The sequence below is a fragment of the Taurulus bubalis genome (assembly GCF_910589615.1).
Source record: "Taurulus bubalis genome assembly, chromosome: 10".
Classification (NCBI taxonomy): domain Eukaryota; kingdom Metazoa; phylum Chordata; class Actinopteri; order Perciformes; family Cottidae; genus Taurulus; species Taurulus bubalis.
The window spans coordinates 20,303,865-20,320,664 of record NC_136598.1 but is presented as its reverse complement, the minus strand read 5'-3'; the positions used below and the strand labels follow the sequence as shown (position 1 = coordinate 20,320,664).

Sequence of the window (16,800 nt, the reverse complement as noted above, 5' to 3'; positions counted from 1 at the left end):
CACTCCTCATTGGTTGTTGTCCTTCTGTTGGTGAAGCTTTCATCTCTGGTTATATGGATGATGGAGCAAACACCTGGGGCTCCTCTTCATCTGCCCTGCTCAAGTGGCCGAACTCACCTGCTGCCTTCCTGTCCGTCTGTCTGCTGACGCTCTATCTGTATATCTGCCTGCCTACTTTTCCCTGTCTCTCTCTCTCTATCTGATGATTCTCTAATGGTGCAGGTGGAAACCCTGCAAGCCCTCAGCCCGCAGTTTACAGAGCAGATGGCTGCCTGTGTGCTTTTATGTCTGTGCATTCAGACACATATGCTCCGGCTGTGGATGAAGCACTCACCTGCAAAAGCACGACTGCACTCGCCTTCACACACAGTTGCTTTAAGAAACACAACCTGAGACCAAGCGAGCTTCACAGGAAGCTGTACTGTTTCAGGTCAATCCTTATTCCTTTTTTTCTTTTATGTTTTGTACTGTAGCATAAAAAATACATCCATTTCACATGATTTCCCTCTTAAATAATGGAAAAGTATTAATTTGAATCTAAAGGCTGCAACCTTCAATCACTGTAGTTCAATACAGACCAGAATCCCTATTGAGACTCAAGATTAAACGATGCTAATGCTGTGAGCTTGAATTCATATTACTTTGTGTTTCAATACTGTGTTCATTGTTGAGCGGTGTTCACTTAGCAATAAAAAGTGGAACACCCCATACTGCGTGCACATAAAGAAGGATTCCCATGTTTACCACTTGTAAGTGTTCATGTCATTGAACTAAAGACAGTTATGTGATTGCAGTTTGTCTTGTGAGGGTTAAACATCGTTTGAATTGTAACACCATATACATTAAATCTGGAGTTAATTACCTTGAGTGATGAACCTCCATGTTTGATTGTTTCACAGGCACTTTGTATTATTACTCAATCTGATATATGGCTGAGCATCCTGGTACCTCGGGAGACTTAAGTCTGCTTACCCACTCCATAAGTTTGAATTCAAAAGTGTGATCTGTTTTTAATTCATTCCCTCGTAGCTGGCAGGTACACCTGCAGTCGGTAATGCGTGCTGTGTTTAATGTACCTTTGGAGTGTTCCCATACGATCGTGGGTGGAGGGTAGCCTTCGGCTGAGCAGTTAAGAGTCACCGTTTTCCCATAGATCCCATCTTGATCCTCAGGCTGAACCACAAACTGAGGAGGAACTGTACATACACAAAAATCAACAGTTGACATTGATACATGATCATTGTGTTGGTGTCTTTATTACATTTGTAGCCTGTGTGTGCAGTTTCACACAAGTCAAACACTGCACCAGTCGATTTTACCTCCAGCCAGACAGCAGGAACTAATAACTGAAGTTTGGTACTGCAGGGATGGCTTAAAATGAAAACCTGCACACATACTGCAGATTAGAGTCGTCCACAAGGGTGCCATTAGATATATAATCTGTTCCTTTGTGCTTCCTCACCTCTAACAATGAGCTGACTCTGGTGCTCCACTGCAGCAGCCTCGTTGCGGGCGACGCAGGTGTAGTTGCCGTTGTGGTCGGGCGTGAGGTTGGAGATTCTCAATGAGCTGGTGAAGTCGATGTTATCCACGGTCACACCCAGGCTGATGGGGATCGGCCGGCCATCTTTCTGCCAGGTGATGTCCAGCGGACGGTCGCCTGACATGACCACGCAGGGTATGAAGACACGTTGGCCGATGGTGAAACGCTGGAACTCAAAGGGCTGAATGTAGGGAGGCACTGACAGGCAGAGGAGGAGAGGGAGGAAGAGACACAAAGATCAAATGTGATTTCAGCCGTGAGTTTCAAAGAGCGTCTTAATTCCCTGGATTTTGTGGCAGATACTGTGTCCTTTCCTTTAGAGTAAAACAAAAATATTTGAACTATCTTGCTTTAAAGAGGTCACTGAAGGAACACAAAAGACCTGAATTGCAGAACATTTTGCAATAAGTTCCCATCATTGTCAGTTGGGGACATTATGTTCTTTCAGAAAAAGGAGCGCACACAGAAACAGAAAAAAAAACAAAAAAACTTTGAAGTGACTCATTCAGGTTGCTTGGAAAAAGTAATCTGAGTGAACCTGAACTTTTTCTGTTTGTCTATGAATGATGATCTATTGATCTACTAACCTACATACTTACCCATCTTCCAGCTTGGCTACTACATAAATCTAAGATTGTATCCACCACTCAAAGCCCTGATTGCCGGACTAGTGAGTGGAAGAAAACAAATATTCACAGAGCAGCCAGAGCCAATCTGGCTGCATAATATAACGACACTGTTACAAAATAACATTTATTTAAATTGCCTGCGCTCTATTCTCTGGGAAATCTCCAGCCATCCCCAGTCATCTCTGTGTTTGAGTGTCCAGTGAGTTGAAATAACACTGAAATAAGCAGCACTTTAGCACCTTATTTAATTCACAACAAAGGGGAGATAATGGACTCCAGGGATCCCCAAAGACACTTCCGCATTTTAAGCATGAGCAGAGTAAATTAACAAATGCACTTGCTCACTATAGCACCACTGGGAAGTGTTGCTTTATATCATCGCTCTCTTTAGTTCTCACTCTCTCTCCCACTCTGTTTCCCTCGCTCCATTAGGAAGTGTAATATAGTGACAACAACCTAGCATACTGTACAGAGGGAAGGGCATGGAGCATAATGGGGAAGCCCTTTTGAGTATTACTTCTTACAGTTGTACGATCTCAGTGGAGATTAGTCACTCAGCTCTGTAATATCAGTGACACTGATACAGTCGTTATTAGATGCCTTGATGTCCTGAGGAATATCAGATTAATTTAGAAGTGTGGTAAGATCTATGACATATATTATAGCTGTTTGCATTTCTGTTTGAGTGGGTCATTTTATTTATATATCTACTGGTGTTTTCAGTAGACTCAGAATGGGCCTTACATTCCCTATTTAAAGTATCTATCAAATGCAATGTTATTAGAGCACAAAATATGAGTCCCTCACATAACCTTCATAAAACTCACTGATTTATTTTTCGAATAAACAAATGGAAACAAGTAAAATATTAAACAGTGAGCTTTAGAGATGCTGGCAGGCATAGTTTTGTAACTTTTTATCAGGTTAGCTATTTCACCCTCTTTCCAGTCTCTATGCTAAGCTAAACTGACTTCCTAATCTATCTCAGCATGAATGAGCATTTTTCACGAAATATTCCTTGAAGAAAAACATGCAGATGTGATGGCTCCAGAATGCACTGCATCAAATAAAACAAAACATTGAATTGACGTGTTTAAATCATCAGGTTTATCAAATCAGCTCTATATTTAACACTTGATTCTAAACTGCTGTATCTCGTCTGTCTCAATCGGTAAATACTCAAATTTGATCAGTGCACCAAATAACATAAATTGACAGCCTGGGCAGCATGGTAAGCGCAACCCCCCACAACCCAATGGAACTAACCTCTCACAAGAACATGGACACTCTGGGAGTCCATCTTGTTGGGTTGGACCATCACCTTGCAGTTATACTCGCCGGCGTCCACCTGCTGCACGTTGGTCAGCTTCAGTGTGCCGTTGTTCTCAAATGCTCGCTGTCGGTGATTGAACGGTAGCAGTGCCGAGTTTTTGTACCACTTTATGGAGTAGTAAGGGTAGCCAATCACACGGCAGTGAACGAACGCATCCCGTCCAACAATCGCTGTGATGTTTTTCATTGGACGAATGCTGGCGCGGCCTACAGAGGGACAGAGAATGAGAAAAGATCCTCTATAAAGACATTCAGTGGATAGTGACATCAAATCACTAGAGCTTTATTTTTGGTGTTTTTGTAAATAGAAATATATTTCTGACTTATTACTTTCCAAATATATGTAGTAGTTAAACAAAGAAAGGTTAACTGCTAAACAGAGAACACAAAACAGAGAACATTTCTCTCCGCAGCTTCACACATGGCACCTACCACTGAAATATTTAGAAATGCAAAACAAACTGTTGTTTCAAGCTGTACTTGTTTGTTTTACCACATGGTTTTAGGCTTAACTCAAAGCAGAAGGCTGTGAAATGACAAGCAGATGAAAGTGTGCTAACTATCTGAAGGAAAACAGAGCGTTTAGATAACACTGTACTACTGATACTTATTAGTCCGCTCTTGCTGCAGTAATACATTCTGTGTCTCATAAAATGGAAACAGAATAATCGCTTTAACATCTGTTCGCGGAGAGTTGAATTGGCTGCTTGAGTAAACACACACAGACACTGACACACAAGAACACTCACACTCACACACACACACAAGCAAACCAGAGATAAATGTATTCATGCAAACAAAAGAAATATTTTTTTCTTCCGGCTATTTACAAACCAGCCCATTTTGGAACCCAATATCCAGATACGCTTATGTGCAGCAAACCAGGATAATTCATTTGACCTAAAATACAGGCATGTAGGAGAAGCACAGTAATAATTTGGAGAGAAAAAGACGAGGCTACAATATTAAAATGTATACAAGGAGCAGAGAAAAATTAAATAATAATGCATAAAAAATAACAAAAAAATGGAAGCAAAATCAATCAGAAAAGTAAACGTGATTAAAGATGTAATACTAGAACTAATAAATACTGAGCAAAATCATTATCATAAGAGAATACTACAAAAGCAAGGAAACCAAAACATCCTAATCAATAACCAGCGCTCGTGTACTGCAAGCGCCAGAAAGCCAGCTGGACAGAGAGACACAGACAGACACACAGAGAGACAGACAAGGTATGTGTATTGTTGTTCTTGGAGGAGCTGATTTGACAAGCACCTCTTACGTTTATTCGAGCCTGGTGGTACACGACCCCGGCCGAGTTGCTGCACGTGCACCGGTACACCCCGCCGTCCTGCACCTGGGTGTGTGTGACGTTCAGCTGGCTGACCATGTGGCCCTCGTGGGTCTCGTAGTGGCCCAGGTGGTGGTGGGTGTCTTTGATGACGGGGTCGTCGTCCAGCGACCAGAAGCATCTTGGGGGCGGCGTGCCCTTGACATTGCAGACCAGGAAGACGGGCTCGTTCGGGTTCACCACCTTCTCGCTGAAGGAGGACAGGATCTTCGGAGTACCATCTGCGATGAGGGACAAGGAGGAACAGGGTAGGGGACAGGAATACAACGGTGAATAAAATATAGAACGAGAAACTGGACCTCAAACAATTCTCAGTCATCACTATGAGGTGATTACGGGAGACTTGTGAAGTATTATTAGAGCTAGAAACAAGTAAATGTTGACATAATTTACAATACTTACGCAGTGGATTGTTTCATTTTGACCTGGTAGCAACTTGTCAGCAGAGCCCACTGTTTCAGCTAGAAGAGCTGCTCTTTGTTCTTGTTTTTTTCTCTCAGATTGTTGGAGGAGTTACATTTACATTATATTTGCATGTATTGATTTGGCAGAAGCTTTTGTCTAAAACCAGTTCTCTCTGCAAATAAAAAGCGGGTGCAATGACGCTGCCACATTGACTGCATGCTCACCTAGTACGGCTACGATTGGATGACCGTGTTCCTGAGGCATTTTCTTGTTATTTATTAATCTTGGTATTCCTCTCAGAGAGCTGCTCCTATACGTTACTGCATTCTGTTGCATTGCATAATGATTGAACAGTACAGTGTATACTTTTTGAGGGCCATGAGGACTAAAAGAAAACTCAGATCACAAAGCTTCTAATAAAAAAAACACTTCATGTTGGTTATTACTTTATCAGTTGTTCATATTCATCAACAGTTACTGGAACACAGTTTGAGAGAAGATGTGTAATTTGCTTTCAGGGGTCTTTGTCAAATAAACTTTTTTTTAAATGAAATTATAATAACGTAGCAAAGGAAAAGGGCACATTTTGTCTTTTTGTTACCATTCTTTCATTATGAACAGATCCAGGAGCTTCCCTCCCAGACACTGAGAGCAGTTGGCTTTTGAAACGTCTGTGTCTGCCTGCTGCTGCTCTGATAATCTAGATCTGTTCCACATGATTATAGATTATCAATATCTTCTTTTAACAGCTCCCTGGCCACAGCAGACAGTTGCCTGAGCAACGCTGCCAAGGTAAGCTATTGGATTCAAGGGTGGGTGTTCATGTATTTTTCTATGCGTTTGTGAAGTCTGGGATGATCGTTGTAATGGCGGCCTATAGCAGAGAGTCACGGCTGGACGCCATTAACACACACACCCTGTATTGATCTCAATGGCCTGCATCTGTTTCTGCTAACTCACCGATTATACATAAGGGCGCTGCTACAGTGTGGCGTTCGGTCGGCATTTGTGCGAATGCCGCAAATCACATGCACGCATTTTACCTTCAAGGATGACTTGCACAAAGTCCTGTGCCGACATCATGCCCTTCCTGGCGAAGCACTGATAGGCTCCGCCGTCGCTCTTCGACATCCCCTCCATGATGAGGTTCTCCCGGTTCAGCCCGGTGAAGCGGACATTGTTGCCAGGGTAGATGATCTCTCCATTGCGGTACCATGACAGCTCGTACTCGTCTGAGCCGCTCACGCTACAAGACAGAGACACCTTGCTACCCACACTGCCTTTCACCTTCCGGGGGCTGACCACTGCCTTCAAGGGCTCTAAGAACACAGAAATAAGAGACACGATGTCTTTTTAAAGGAGCATTCAAACATTTGTTTTGTTTTAGTGACAATAAGATTAAAAGAAAGTCTTATTTAGAATTGATCAACGTTGCTACATAAGATTTCAGAGTAGAAGGTTGTAACCACCATCTCCAGATTAGATCTCATTCAATATATTTACTAATTGAATAGTCAATATTTTGAAGAAAAACAATGTTCACTGGTACACCAAATCCACTGGTTCCATCGCCTTAAAAATGTATGTTAAAAATAAAATGTCTTTGTCTTCTATGACAGGACATTTCACATCTTTTGTTTCTGGACTGTTGGTCGGACCAAACAAGCAATTTAAAGATGTCACATTGGACATTTTTCGACCAAAACATTTGGTAATTTGTGTCAGAAAAATGCCGATCTTAAGTTCCAAAATTGCTTGTTCTGTCTGCCCAACAATATTTAATTTGTTTTAAATATAAGTGAGCAAAGCAGCAAATCTCACATATGAGAAGCAGCAAAGGTGCAAATGTTTGTCCTTTTTGCTTGATAAAAACATTTTGATCAGAACTATTGTCAGTAAATCTTGTTGATCAACTAATGCATGAATCAACAGTCATAAAGAGGATTCCTTCCTTTTAATAAAAGACTTACGTTTGACATACAGGCGCCCCATCACCTCCGCGTTGCCATAAATGTTCCACACTTCACAAACATACGTCCCAGAGTCACTGGGCTGTGTGCTTTCTATCAGAAACCCGGTGGCGGTCTGGCGGAAGCGACTGTCAGGCTCCAAAGGGCTGTTGTCCTTCAGCCAGCGGTATTTGGGCGTTGGGTAGCCTGAGGCCTTGCAGGGCAGCTCCACCTGATGATTAATCATCACCTCTCGCTGGTCAAAGCCATCCAAGATGCCTGGCTCAGCATTGGTGGGGTCTGGAAGGAGCAGAGAATTTAGTGTTAATTAGTGGTGAGCGCTGCCAGGCGCTTGACAGTGTAATCCAATATTGATTCTTGGGGTCACGATTCTGTTCTATATACTGAATATTCGGTTATGTGAGGGAGAGGAGAGAGGAACAGTGTGTTCCGAAAATTGTCCCCCACAGTCAAATCAGAGACTGCACCATGGATTGCTCCTTTTTTTTTTTTTATCCCTTCATGCATCTAATTGCTAAATGCAAAACGGCTCTCATTTGTCAAATTATCGACACGAAGTATCCAAAATAGTTTCTCCTTGTTTATTTGACCTGTATTTGTGGCCTTTAAGATTAAATTGAATCCATTTGGACTCCAGTACTGACCTGACACAATGAGACGCGCACTGTTGCTCTGACGAGTCTCGCCGGTGTAGCGGTGGCGTGTCGTGCAGCGATAGTTATTCAGCCCATCCTCAGGCAGGACGTCCAGAATATACAAGGCTCCCGTGGATGTGATGAGATGTCTTTGTCCTGGAAAAGATTAAAAAGGAGCAAGTCGAAACACATGAAAGTCGGCAGTTGTGTGGTTGTTATGTAGGATCAAAACAACTTCTACATTATAAAGAATTTATTCACCCTGCCGCAACACAGGCATTTCTTTCTCTATGGGGTGTTTGTAGAGAGCAGGGAAAATCTGTCGAAGTTTGAATCTCACAGCACACAAAGCCTTTTGAGGTTATTCTTTATATCTACATGAGAGTTTACTGAAGCAAAATAAAAAAATATTTATCTTGTGTAAATAAACTACCAGATATTTGCTGTGGAATGAGACTTAAACTTCTCCAGATAAGTATACCAATATTTGTACTAATACTGTTAATTATTGGATGATGAAACACACAATGTATCCAGAATAATATGAAATCACATCATATCAAATATTTGCCGCCCGAACAGTTTTTTTTTGTCTCGTCTTTGACTTCTGCCGTTGCAGTAACCTCACTGGCGCCAATGTCTGGCATCGAGAGCCAATCCCTCTTTGGCTGTCACAGCCAGTTCAGTATGTAGGGTAATATTATGTTAATTCTGCAGATCAAACCAGGCTGAGTGGGGTTGTCAACATCCATAAGGAAAGAAACCCTCCACTCCGCCATCACATGAATGCCCACATTCCCATGGGAGCAGATTGATGTCAAAACTGATCGAAAAAGCAATTTACAGGAGATTGTCTTCAGTGCACAGCGGTGGGCATGCTAAGACAGAGGCAGCTTAGGGAGCCTTTAAGGACCGAGGAGAGGCGGCCACAGTGAATGTTGACGGGGTCCGCGAGAAAAACACGGCACAGTGACGTCACAGGGTTGAAGCTAATTATGCTCTGCACGTCAGTGTGACACATTTTAAGAGAGCCGACATCTACTTCGCACCTCTACCTTCTGATTGTGTGGAATACTAAACAACACACAGAGCAAAGATATTCACTAATTTGTGATCATTTCACACTGCAAAATTAGCTGCTCGCCAAGCTAATAAAAGATGACAAAAAAAAGACATGTATGTGACTAATTAGTTTGTTGGGTGACATGTTTCATGAGGGATTATTTCCAGGAGGAGGTTTCTATTTCATCTTGTGCTCATTGACAGTAAGCAGAGCGGAACATAATATTAAGATGAAAAATGTGGCATTATGACGTTAACAGGGAAACTTATACAAAAATAAATTAAAGCGTTGTGTTTACCGTGATGGATCATCAAGGTCGGAAGTTGTTTTTCCACAATTAAGGTCTAACAATATACCTGGACGTCTAACTACTGATACCTACGGCATGTGGATAATGAAGAAGATGATACGTGACAACGACGCTGGTAAAGTCTGGTTGAGGTTAGATTTCTGACTGCTTAGATAAGCAGGAATTCTCTCTGCATATTTGATTTTGATTGCACCCGTGTCTGAAGGCAGTCGCATCAGCGATTTATCCAAAAGTAGAACGAACTGGGGCGGTGTGGAGCAGCTAAAGTAGATTAGCAGTGGGTAATTCATTTAACTTTAACAAGGCGAGCTGCGGGCTTTCTGGTGATTTTTCTCTAAAACAGACATTTAACATGTAAGATGTGTTGTTTAGATTTAGGATACGAAAGAGGGTGGCCTGTCGGACAAAAGCAAAAATTAGCAAAGGTTTTGAATTCATCTGCTTATTTATGTTAAACTGGTGCTGTTTGAATATTTAGTGTTGTGCTTTTAGTCAAAATGGTCTAAAAAAAATTTGACATTTTAAGATGCTATGAAAAATGCATGGACAAGCAGGTGCAGAGGTTTTTTCTTTTCTGTGCGGGTTAACAAACTAGATGTCACCTCCCTTAGGTCACATAACACCATGCCCTATAGATCAGAGCAAAAACAACTGCTATACATAATTGCACTGTTTCCCCTACATTTCACATTGCTGTGTTGACTTTCTGTGCTACCAGACAGAATTACTGCTCAGTCCAAACCAATTAGCTGAACAAATATTAATGAGAAAGAACCTAAATGTAATTTTCTTCAAACATTAGATGTTAACATCAAACCGCTACATGTTTTAATATTCCACTTGAGACTAATATGTATGAAAGAAGCAAAGCATGCTTAATATGCTTACATTTAATATGCATTTTTGATGTTTATACATGCAAGGGAAAATCAACCTTGTGGGGTTAAGCAAACAGGGGGAATACAGAGCGAGGCGGCTGAAGAAGAGAAAATTGCACAGCTATTGTAAGCGTTGACCTAGATAGAACCGACAACAGATTCCACAGATTTGATGTCCTGAAGGGTTTTCACTGGTTTACATACATGGCTGTTAGATGGGCAACCAGCAAGTGGAATCTATAAAGAGACAGAAAGAGGGTGTGACTGTGTGCGTGTGCGTGTGTGTGTGTGCTGATGCCGGCAGCCATGCATGCCAGTGTGCGAGACGATTGGTGGGAGGAAATCTTCTCAGAGGTTGAGGGGGCCAGATGCAGAAAAAAAACATTACTGTTTATGATCATCGCCTTTGCTCTTTTTGTCTGTGCAGAGCAGAGGGAGATTTCTTTTTTTATTATTTAATTTTGTTTTTCTGTCCTTATATTTCAGTATGTTTAATTAATGCTTCAGACTTCTTTGTAACTGATCATAGGTAGCTGTGTCAGTACCACAACAGCAAAAAGAAAAGACTAGAAATATCTCCCAAATAAATAACACTCCATCTGTAAAAGGTGAAAACCCTGAAAAATATATATCACCAAGCAGCAGCAAAAACAAAATTCAGACTTCTCCAAAGCTGTCCACTTCTCACACACACACACACACACACACACACACACACACACACACACACACACACACACACACACACACACACACACACACACACACACACACACACACAGCCCTTATTTCACTCCTCCCTTCTGGCTTCTCCATTTTGATTCTGTACTGGTCCTCTGAAATCTCACTGTGGAATCCATCTTGAGTGAGACAAAATGGTATTTCACTCCAGCCGCTGTGAGCTGCTGCAATTTTCCCTTCAAGCACCTCTATGCTCCTGCAATGCCTTTTAAGACGTCAGAGCTCAGTTATTGTGTTATGACAGAATGAAGTGCAGGCAGAGGGGACGCTACAGTGGGGAGGGGATTCAAAATGAGAGCTATTGTATTTCTTCTCCGCGACCCGCTCCCTTTAATTCCACTGCTTTGTCTTTAACTTGCTCACTGCCTCGTCCAAAATGCCAGTATGTCAAGTAAGAAACTATGCACAATGTATTTTAAACACTAAAAAAGCTAAACGTGTAGTGCAGTGAAGTGTATAAACTGCTATGGATTAATTAAGGCAGTAATTGAGGCCTCAGTTCCCAGATGCATTAAAACATCCTCTGGACAGAGATTTCAGCGTTATTGTCAGAAAGTGGAGCCCTTCTCTCCATTCATTCACAGCCACTGCTACTGTAAAGTGAAAAAGTGCTCCACTCCACCACACACACTTTATCTAATCATCCCCACTTTGCCAGAGACAGAATCTAATACGAACAGCGGGCTCTCACTCTCAGCAGGCTAAATAAGCCCCGACGTACAGATGAGCTAGAGTCACAGCATCCTCACTGCCGACAGACGCTCTGGAGTCGCTGTGATTTAAATGAGAGCCACGCTGGTCAGATCTTAGCTGTCAATCTATACTTGAGTGAATTAGTTATGAACTGCCAATAGGTTTATTCTGATCACCAATGCAAAATGCAGTCATATTACCACTAATAAATACATACTTTAGCATCTGGAGTCACCTGAAAAGTCTATGCTCTTTGACGCTGTTAGGCTGTTAGGCTGCACAGCCTTGCAACGCTAACATGCTAATGTTTATCATGTGCAACCTCTTAGTTCAGCGTGTTGCTAATTAGCACTAAAGAGGCAGTACAGCTGAGGCTGATGGGACGTCGTTAGTTTTGCAGGAATATAATCGTAAACAGATTATGGCAAGAGAAAAATCAGGCCATCACAGAAGTTATTAAAACATGAATATCTGAACCAAATGTTATGCTGCATCCAGTAGATTTACCTCAAAACTACAAATGTGAACTTGTGTGTCATAGGACATAGGAATATTATATGATTACAAGAGACATTAGGATTCATCATCTTGGAATCCAAAAATGGTGCTTCAAAATGTTGAGACATTTCACAAGATAAATTAAAAACCTGCATTTTGTGTACATCTATATGGATTATACTTCATAAGACCATATTCTGTCGATGCATATTTTCTGTTTATGTCAGGCAACACTGATATTACACAAATGATATGACACAGTTTGACTGCAATAGGATGGAGATGTTTCGCACACAGAGTAGTCTCTCCTATAAAGGGTGAGTCGGTGAGTCAGAGTTGTTGTTTAAAGAGGAAGGTGGGACTGGCTCTCAGTACACTATGAGTCAGACAGTGAGGAGGGACCCAGTTCTAGTCGGGTCAGCAAAGAGAGAGAGATGATAAATGGGCTTTTGAATGTTCCAGGTCTGTGTGCTAGCTTCTCTGGCCCACTTCAACTCTCCTGAGTCACTTCCGACATTAATTTAAAATTAAAAACAGATAGCTATCTATCGTGGGCTTACTGCAGACTGCATCTGTTATTAAAAAAAATGCACCACCCATCCATTTTTGTAAAGCTCAAATATTACTTAAAACTGCTATCGGTGTGCTGTTAACCTGAATACAGAGCATTCCTTCCGCAGTGGTATACAATGCTCCTAAACCAAGAGAGGAAACACTGCATTGACACCTGTGGTGGTAATGTCAGAGGAGTGTTCTGTCGTCTGCGTTCTCAGACTTCTTCCTGCCTGCTCAGAGTCGGGGAGGGTATGTTGCATTGCGAAACAGGGCGTCTGATCACGGCTTTAATCTGAGCTGATTGAGGTCAGATCGCAGGCATGACCTCTCCACCGCAGAGCTCCTCGGGGCTGCAAGGCTGCATGCAGAGGAACTGAAAGGACTGCTATGACTTGCAGAACAAACCATGAAAGACCTATCGTTAATCTGCCTGGCTATTTAAATGATCATATGTAATCAACAGCCATATGTAATGACTCTTATGCACTGCTGAAGAACACACATCACCCTGAACTAAAGCCAGCGTACTGTAGGTGTCAAACTGAGCTACTGCATAGAGCAGACCATCAGGTGAATGCACACACTTTGGCTCTCTCTTGGATCCATTTAATTAACATGATGACTCTGGAATCAATAAAAAGACATGCTAATGGTCAAACTGCAACCCTCTTTAAATCAATGGATACAACCCGCTCTGATGCCACAGTACAGTAATGGAAGAGCAACTTGATACTTAACATCTATTGCACTTGTGTCCATCCTGGCAGAGGGATCCTACTGTTGCTCTCCCTGAGGTTTCTTTCCTTTCCTCCAGTTCCGATGTGACGTCAGGGGACGGAGTATGTCGTAAGATTGTAAAGCAATCATACGACATTTTGTGGTTTGTGATTTTGGACTATACAAAATCATTTGAATTTAATTGAAACCGGTCAAAGAACAAATAATATTTTTAGTGAAATGAAAATGGAAAGAGAGCAACAAAGTCTCCTTTGCGTGGCTGATCTGTTGGAGTCACTCGATCTGAAGCAAATGTTGTCTGTTGCACTTTTGTTTGTATGTCACAGCCAAACAATATGGATTTTCAACACTGCGGTTAAGTAGGCAGTTTGTCATGTCCTTCAAACTTTCAAGATGAGTCTAATAGCTTGGTGAAAAAAACCCCAATGAAAATGGATTTTACATGAAAATCTAAGTGGTGGGAAAATAATCATGAAAAACAGAGTGTGTGGTGTATTTGTCTTGAGGCAGGGAATCTGAAGAAGAAGAAAACAATCAATCCTAGATCATATAGTTTAGGAGTTGGCAGTTAAAATATAAAGTTACTTTTATTGTGCCATCATCTGGCCAATGACGCACACCACTCAAAATAGTTGTTGAGACACCGCAGAACAAACAACATGATGAGACCATAACAAATGCAGAGTATCTTGCAAATATAAGTTTAAACTAATTCTATTAAATACAGGTAAAATGAGAACGCCTTCAGCACCTGTAAAAAAAAAAAATCTCTCTCTCTCAATGCACCTGCTGTGTGAATAGATTTTAGGGACACAAGTAAATGACAGAGCTGCCATTGAAGCCTCAGGGAAGAAGGCATCCTTGGTTCAGTGAAAGTTTTGGCATCAGAGACTCTCTGTCTCTTATTCAGCCTCAAAAACCCTCTGTGTTCCTGTTTGGCTCATTCTACTTCCTCTCCTGCTTCTTCTCTCTCCTCAGCTTGGTCTCTCTCTTTCTCCCCCTCTCTGCCTCTCCCTCTGTGTCCTGAATGCTAAAACAGTGGTTGGCTGTGTCAGAACACTGCAATGAAATCCTGCAGTCTCAAACGCCCACATTGAGTAAACACCTCACTTTACCTCGACGTTGATCCCAAAGCTATATTTCACCTTCTTTAAACATCAGTGTATTCAAATGAAATCAGTTTAATTATTTAAATCACTGAATGTATTTTTAATTGATCATTTAGAGGGGAAATACAATTACAGCAATAAAAAATATAGTTCGACAGCTTTTTAGAACAATTACAAGACAAAGATATCAGGGAAAAACTAATAATGCACATACAAGCAAACAATAAAGTTGACTTTCAAAGTACTTAATATGTAAATAGACGTAACAGCTAAAAACCAGAAAAAGAAAGCTGAGCAAAGTATATATGAACATTAACTATTATACACAGGTATGAATATATGTATAGCATGTATCATACATATATAAAACTTCAGCACAATGAATGTAAAGATATTGTGAGACTTTGGATTTTAAGGATATGAAATTGCTGCCATTGAAGGCTCTTTGGAAAAATAAGAAAGAATAAGAAACTGTTTCATTGTATATTTCCCTGAAAAGATCCCTTTGTTTCAATGTTCCAAGAGTCATTGGAGCATCATCAACAAATCTGGATGCAAGTATAACTCGTATCGGCATTGCTTCGTATTCCAGCTGTTACAACTACAACCAAACACCAGTTAAGGCCAAGAGTCACTCAAACTTAATTTGTTAAAATAACACTCAAATGTCATGCGGTATTTAATTATATTTAACTTCTTTGTTTTTTCAACGAGAAACTGTCCTGAAGATGCAGAGTGAAATGCAGTGACTGTCAGTGTTACACCACAGATCTTTTAAATTAAAAATGGGTTTTCATTCATCATAAATAATTTCTGCGTTGCAATCCATGCAAGAAATGTCCAACTGCCATGAGATGAACAATTCATATTTAATGAACAACTAAACAAGTGAAAGATGTCATCTTAATAAATCATGTGACCCCGTCGTATTTACTTGCTGCTGGTTCTGGTCAGATTGCTACTGAATATTGAGGTTTAGTGGACACAAAGGCATGAAATGGTGAGCAATAAAGAAAGATTTATTATGGTAACTAAAGGAGAAAAAACAAAGACTTGAGGCAGACACACAGTGACCCCAGTGACCCTCATATATAGCAGTGTTGTAATCTATCTTCAGCACTGTCTGTTCATATTTTTGTATTTACTTAATTTGAATCCGCAAGCTCTTTCATATGATTATTTTTACTGATGTTACTAAACACTGAACTTTGTGAAAAGAGTGTGAACTGAGGAAAGACTCATCAATGATGGCCTTGCAATGCATGTGGCCAATAACAAAGCTAAGCTCAACATGCAGTCCAAAGCTGTGAATATTTTTTACATTTGAATGTATAGTTGCTTGCTGAGCTTGGCTGCAGGGAAGCACACACACACACACACACACACACACACACACACACACACACACACACACACACACACACACACACACACACACACACACACACACACACACACACACATCACAAAAGAACTGCTGAAAAAGAAAGTCGGGTCTCCAAGGTTCAATAGTCGGGGGGTTGTTGATGTCTTTGATGAGGTTAGCGATCCAGTAATCGCTGCTGAAGCCCAGAGCCATTAAACAGCATGTTGCTAAGCAGGTATGTGCATTGAAGAATGTCAGGACAGCAGCGTCCAAACAACAACAGACGTTTAAGAGGGTGTTTCAGTCAGGCAGTCAAAATGCACCGGTGTAAACCATTTAAGTGTTTGCCATAACATAACCAGCATGTTATTCACCTTAAGTGTTGGGCCACCAATATCCTCTCCTTGCACAATCAGATGCAACCATGTCACACTGCACCCCGTCAAGAAAGTAGCCTTAACAATATCATGCTAAAGATGATGAAAGTCATTGGTCACTCACTGCTACAGTATAACATGTTGAAAGACCTGGCTATTTAGGTTTAGACACTATTTAGATGTTCATGCTATTGATGGCAAACAAGTTTGAACGAAGAACAAACAAAATGGAGCCGGATGGCTGGAAATGGAGCCCTGCATTGTGCATGCAGTACATTGTGGGTTTGTAGGCCTGCTGTCTAATTCATATGCGGGCTCACGTGTTCTTTGTAGACTGGTCACCTGGATAGAAAGAAGACAATGCTGGAGCTCACAACAACTGTTGCAACAAGAGTTGCAGGAAAAGAAAAGCCTCGAGCAGGAAGACAATATCAGCTCATACTGCACCAATTTGACCCTCCTCCCTTGATGCGTTGTCTTGCTACATGTCTTGCTTCCACAGCCAAATGGCCAGCTAACTAATCTAATCATTTACTTTGCATTACTGCATTACAGTCTACTGTAATTAAAAAGAAAAACATCTCTCTTACCAACAGGAGAAACT

The 16,800-nt window shown here is 41.2% G+C and overlaps 1 protein-coding gene across 8 annotated transcripts in view; it reads right to left on the bottom strand.

The window, feature by feature from the left end:
• The window catches only part of dscamb (Down syndrome cell adhesion molecule b), a gene marked incomplete at its 5' end in the record, with an annotated part of 110,498 nt that overhangs the window by 34,152 nt on the left and 59,546 nt on the right, over positions 1-16,800 (bottom strand). For all 8 annotated transcript variants that reach the window (XM_079225185.1, XM_079225183.1, XM_079225184.1 and 5 more), the window contains 7 exons: positions 1,077-1,196; positions 1,463-1,741; positions 3,439-3,711; positions 4,783-5,079; positions 6,307-6,582; positions 7,234-7,512; positions 7,878-8,024. In XM_079225185.1, coding sequence (XP_079081311.1) covers positions 1,077-1,196; positions 1,463-1,741; positions 3,439-3,711; positions 4,783-5,079; positions 6,307-6,582; positions 7,234-7,512; positions 7,878-8,024 — 1,671 coding nt within the window. The remainder of the gene's footprint in view (positions 1-1,076; positions 1,197-1,462; positions 1,742-3,438; positions 3,712-4,782; positions 5,080-6,306; positions 6,583-7,233; positions 7,513-7,877; positions 8,025-16,800) is intronic.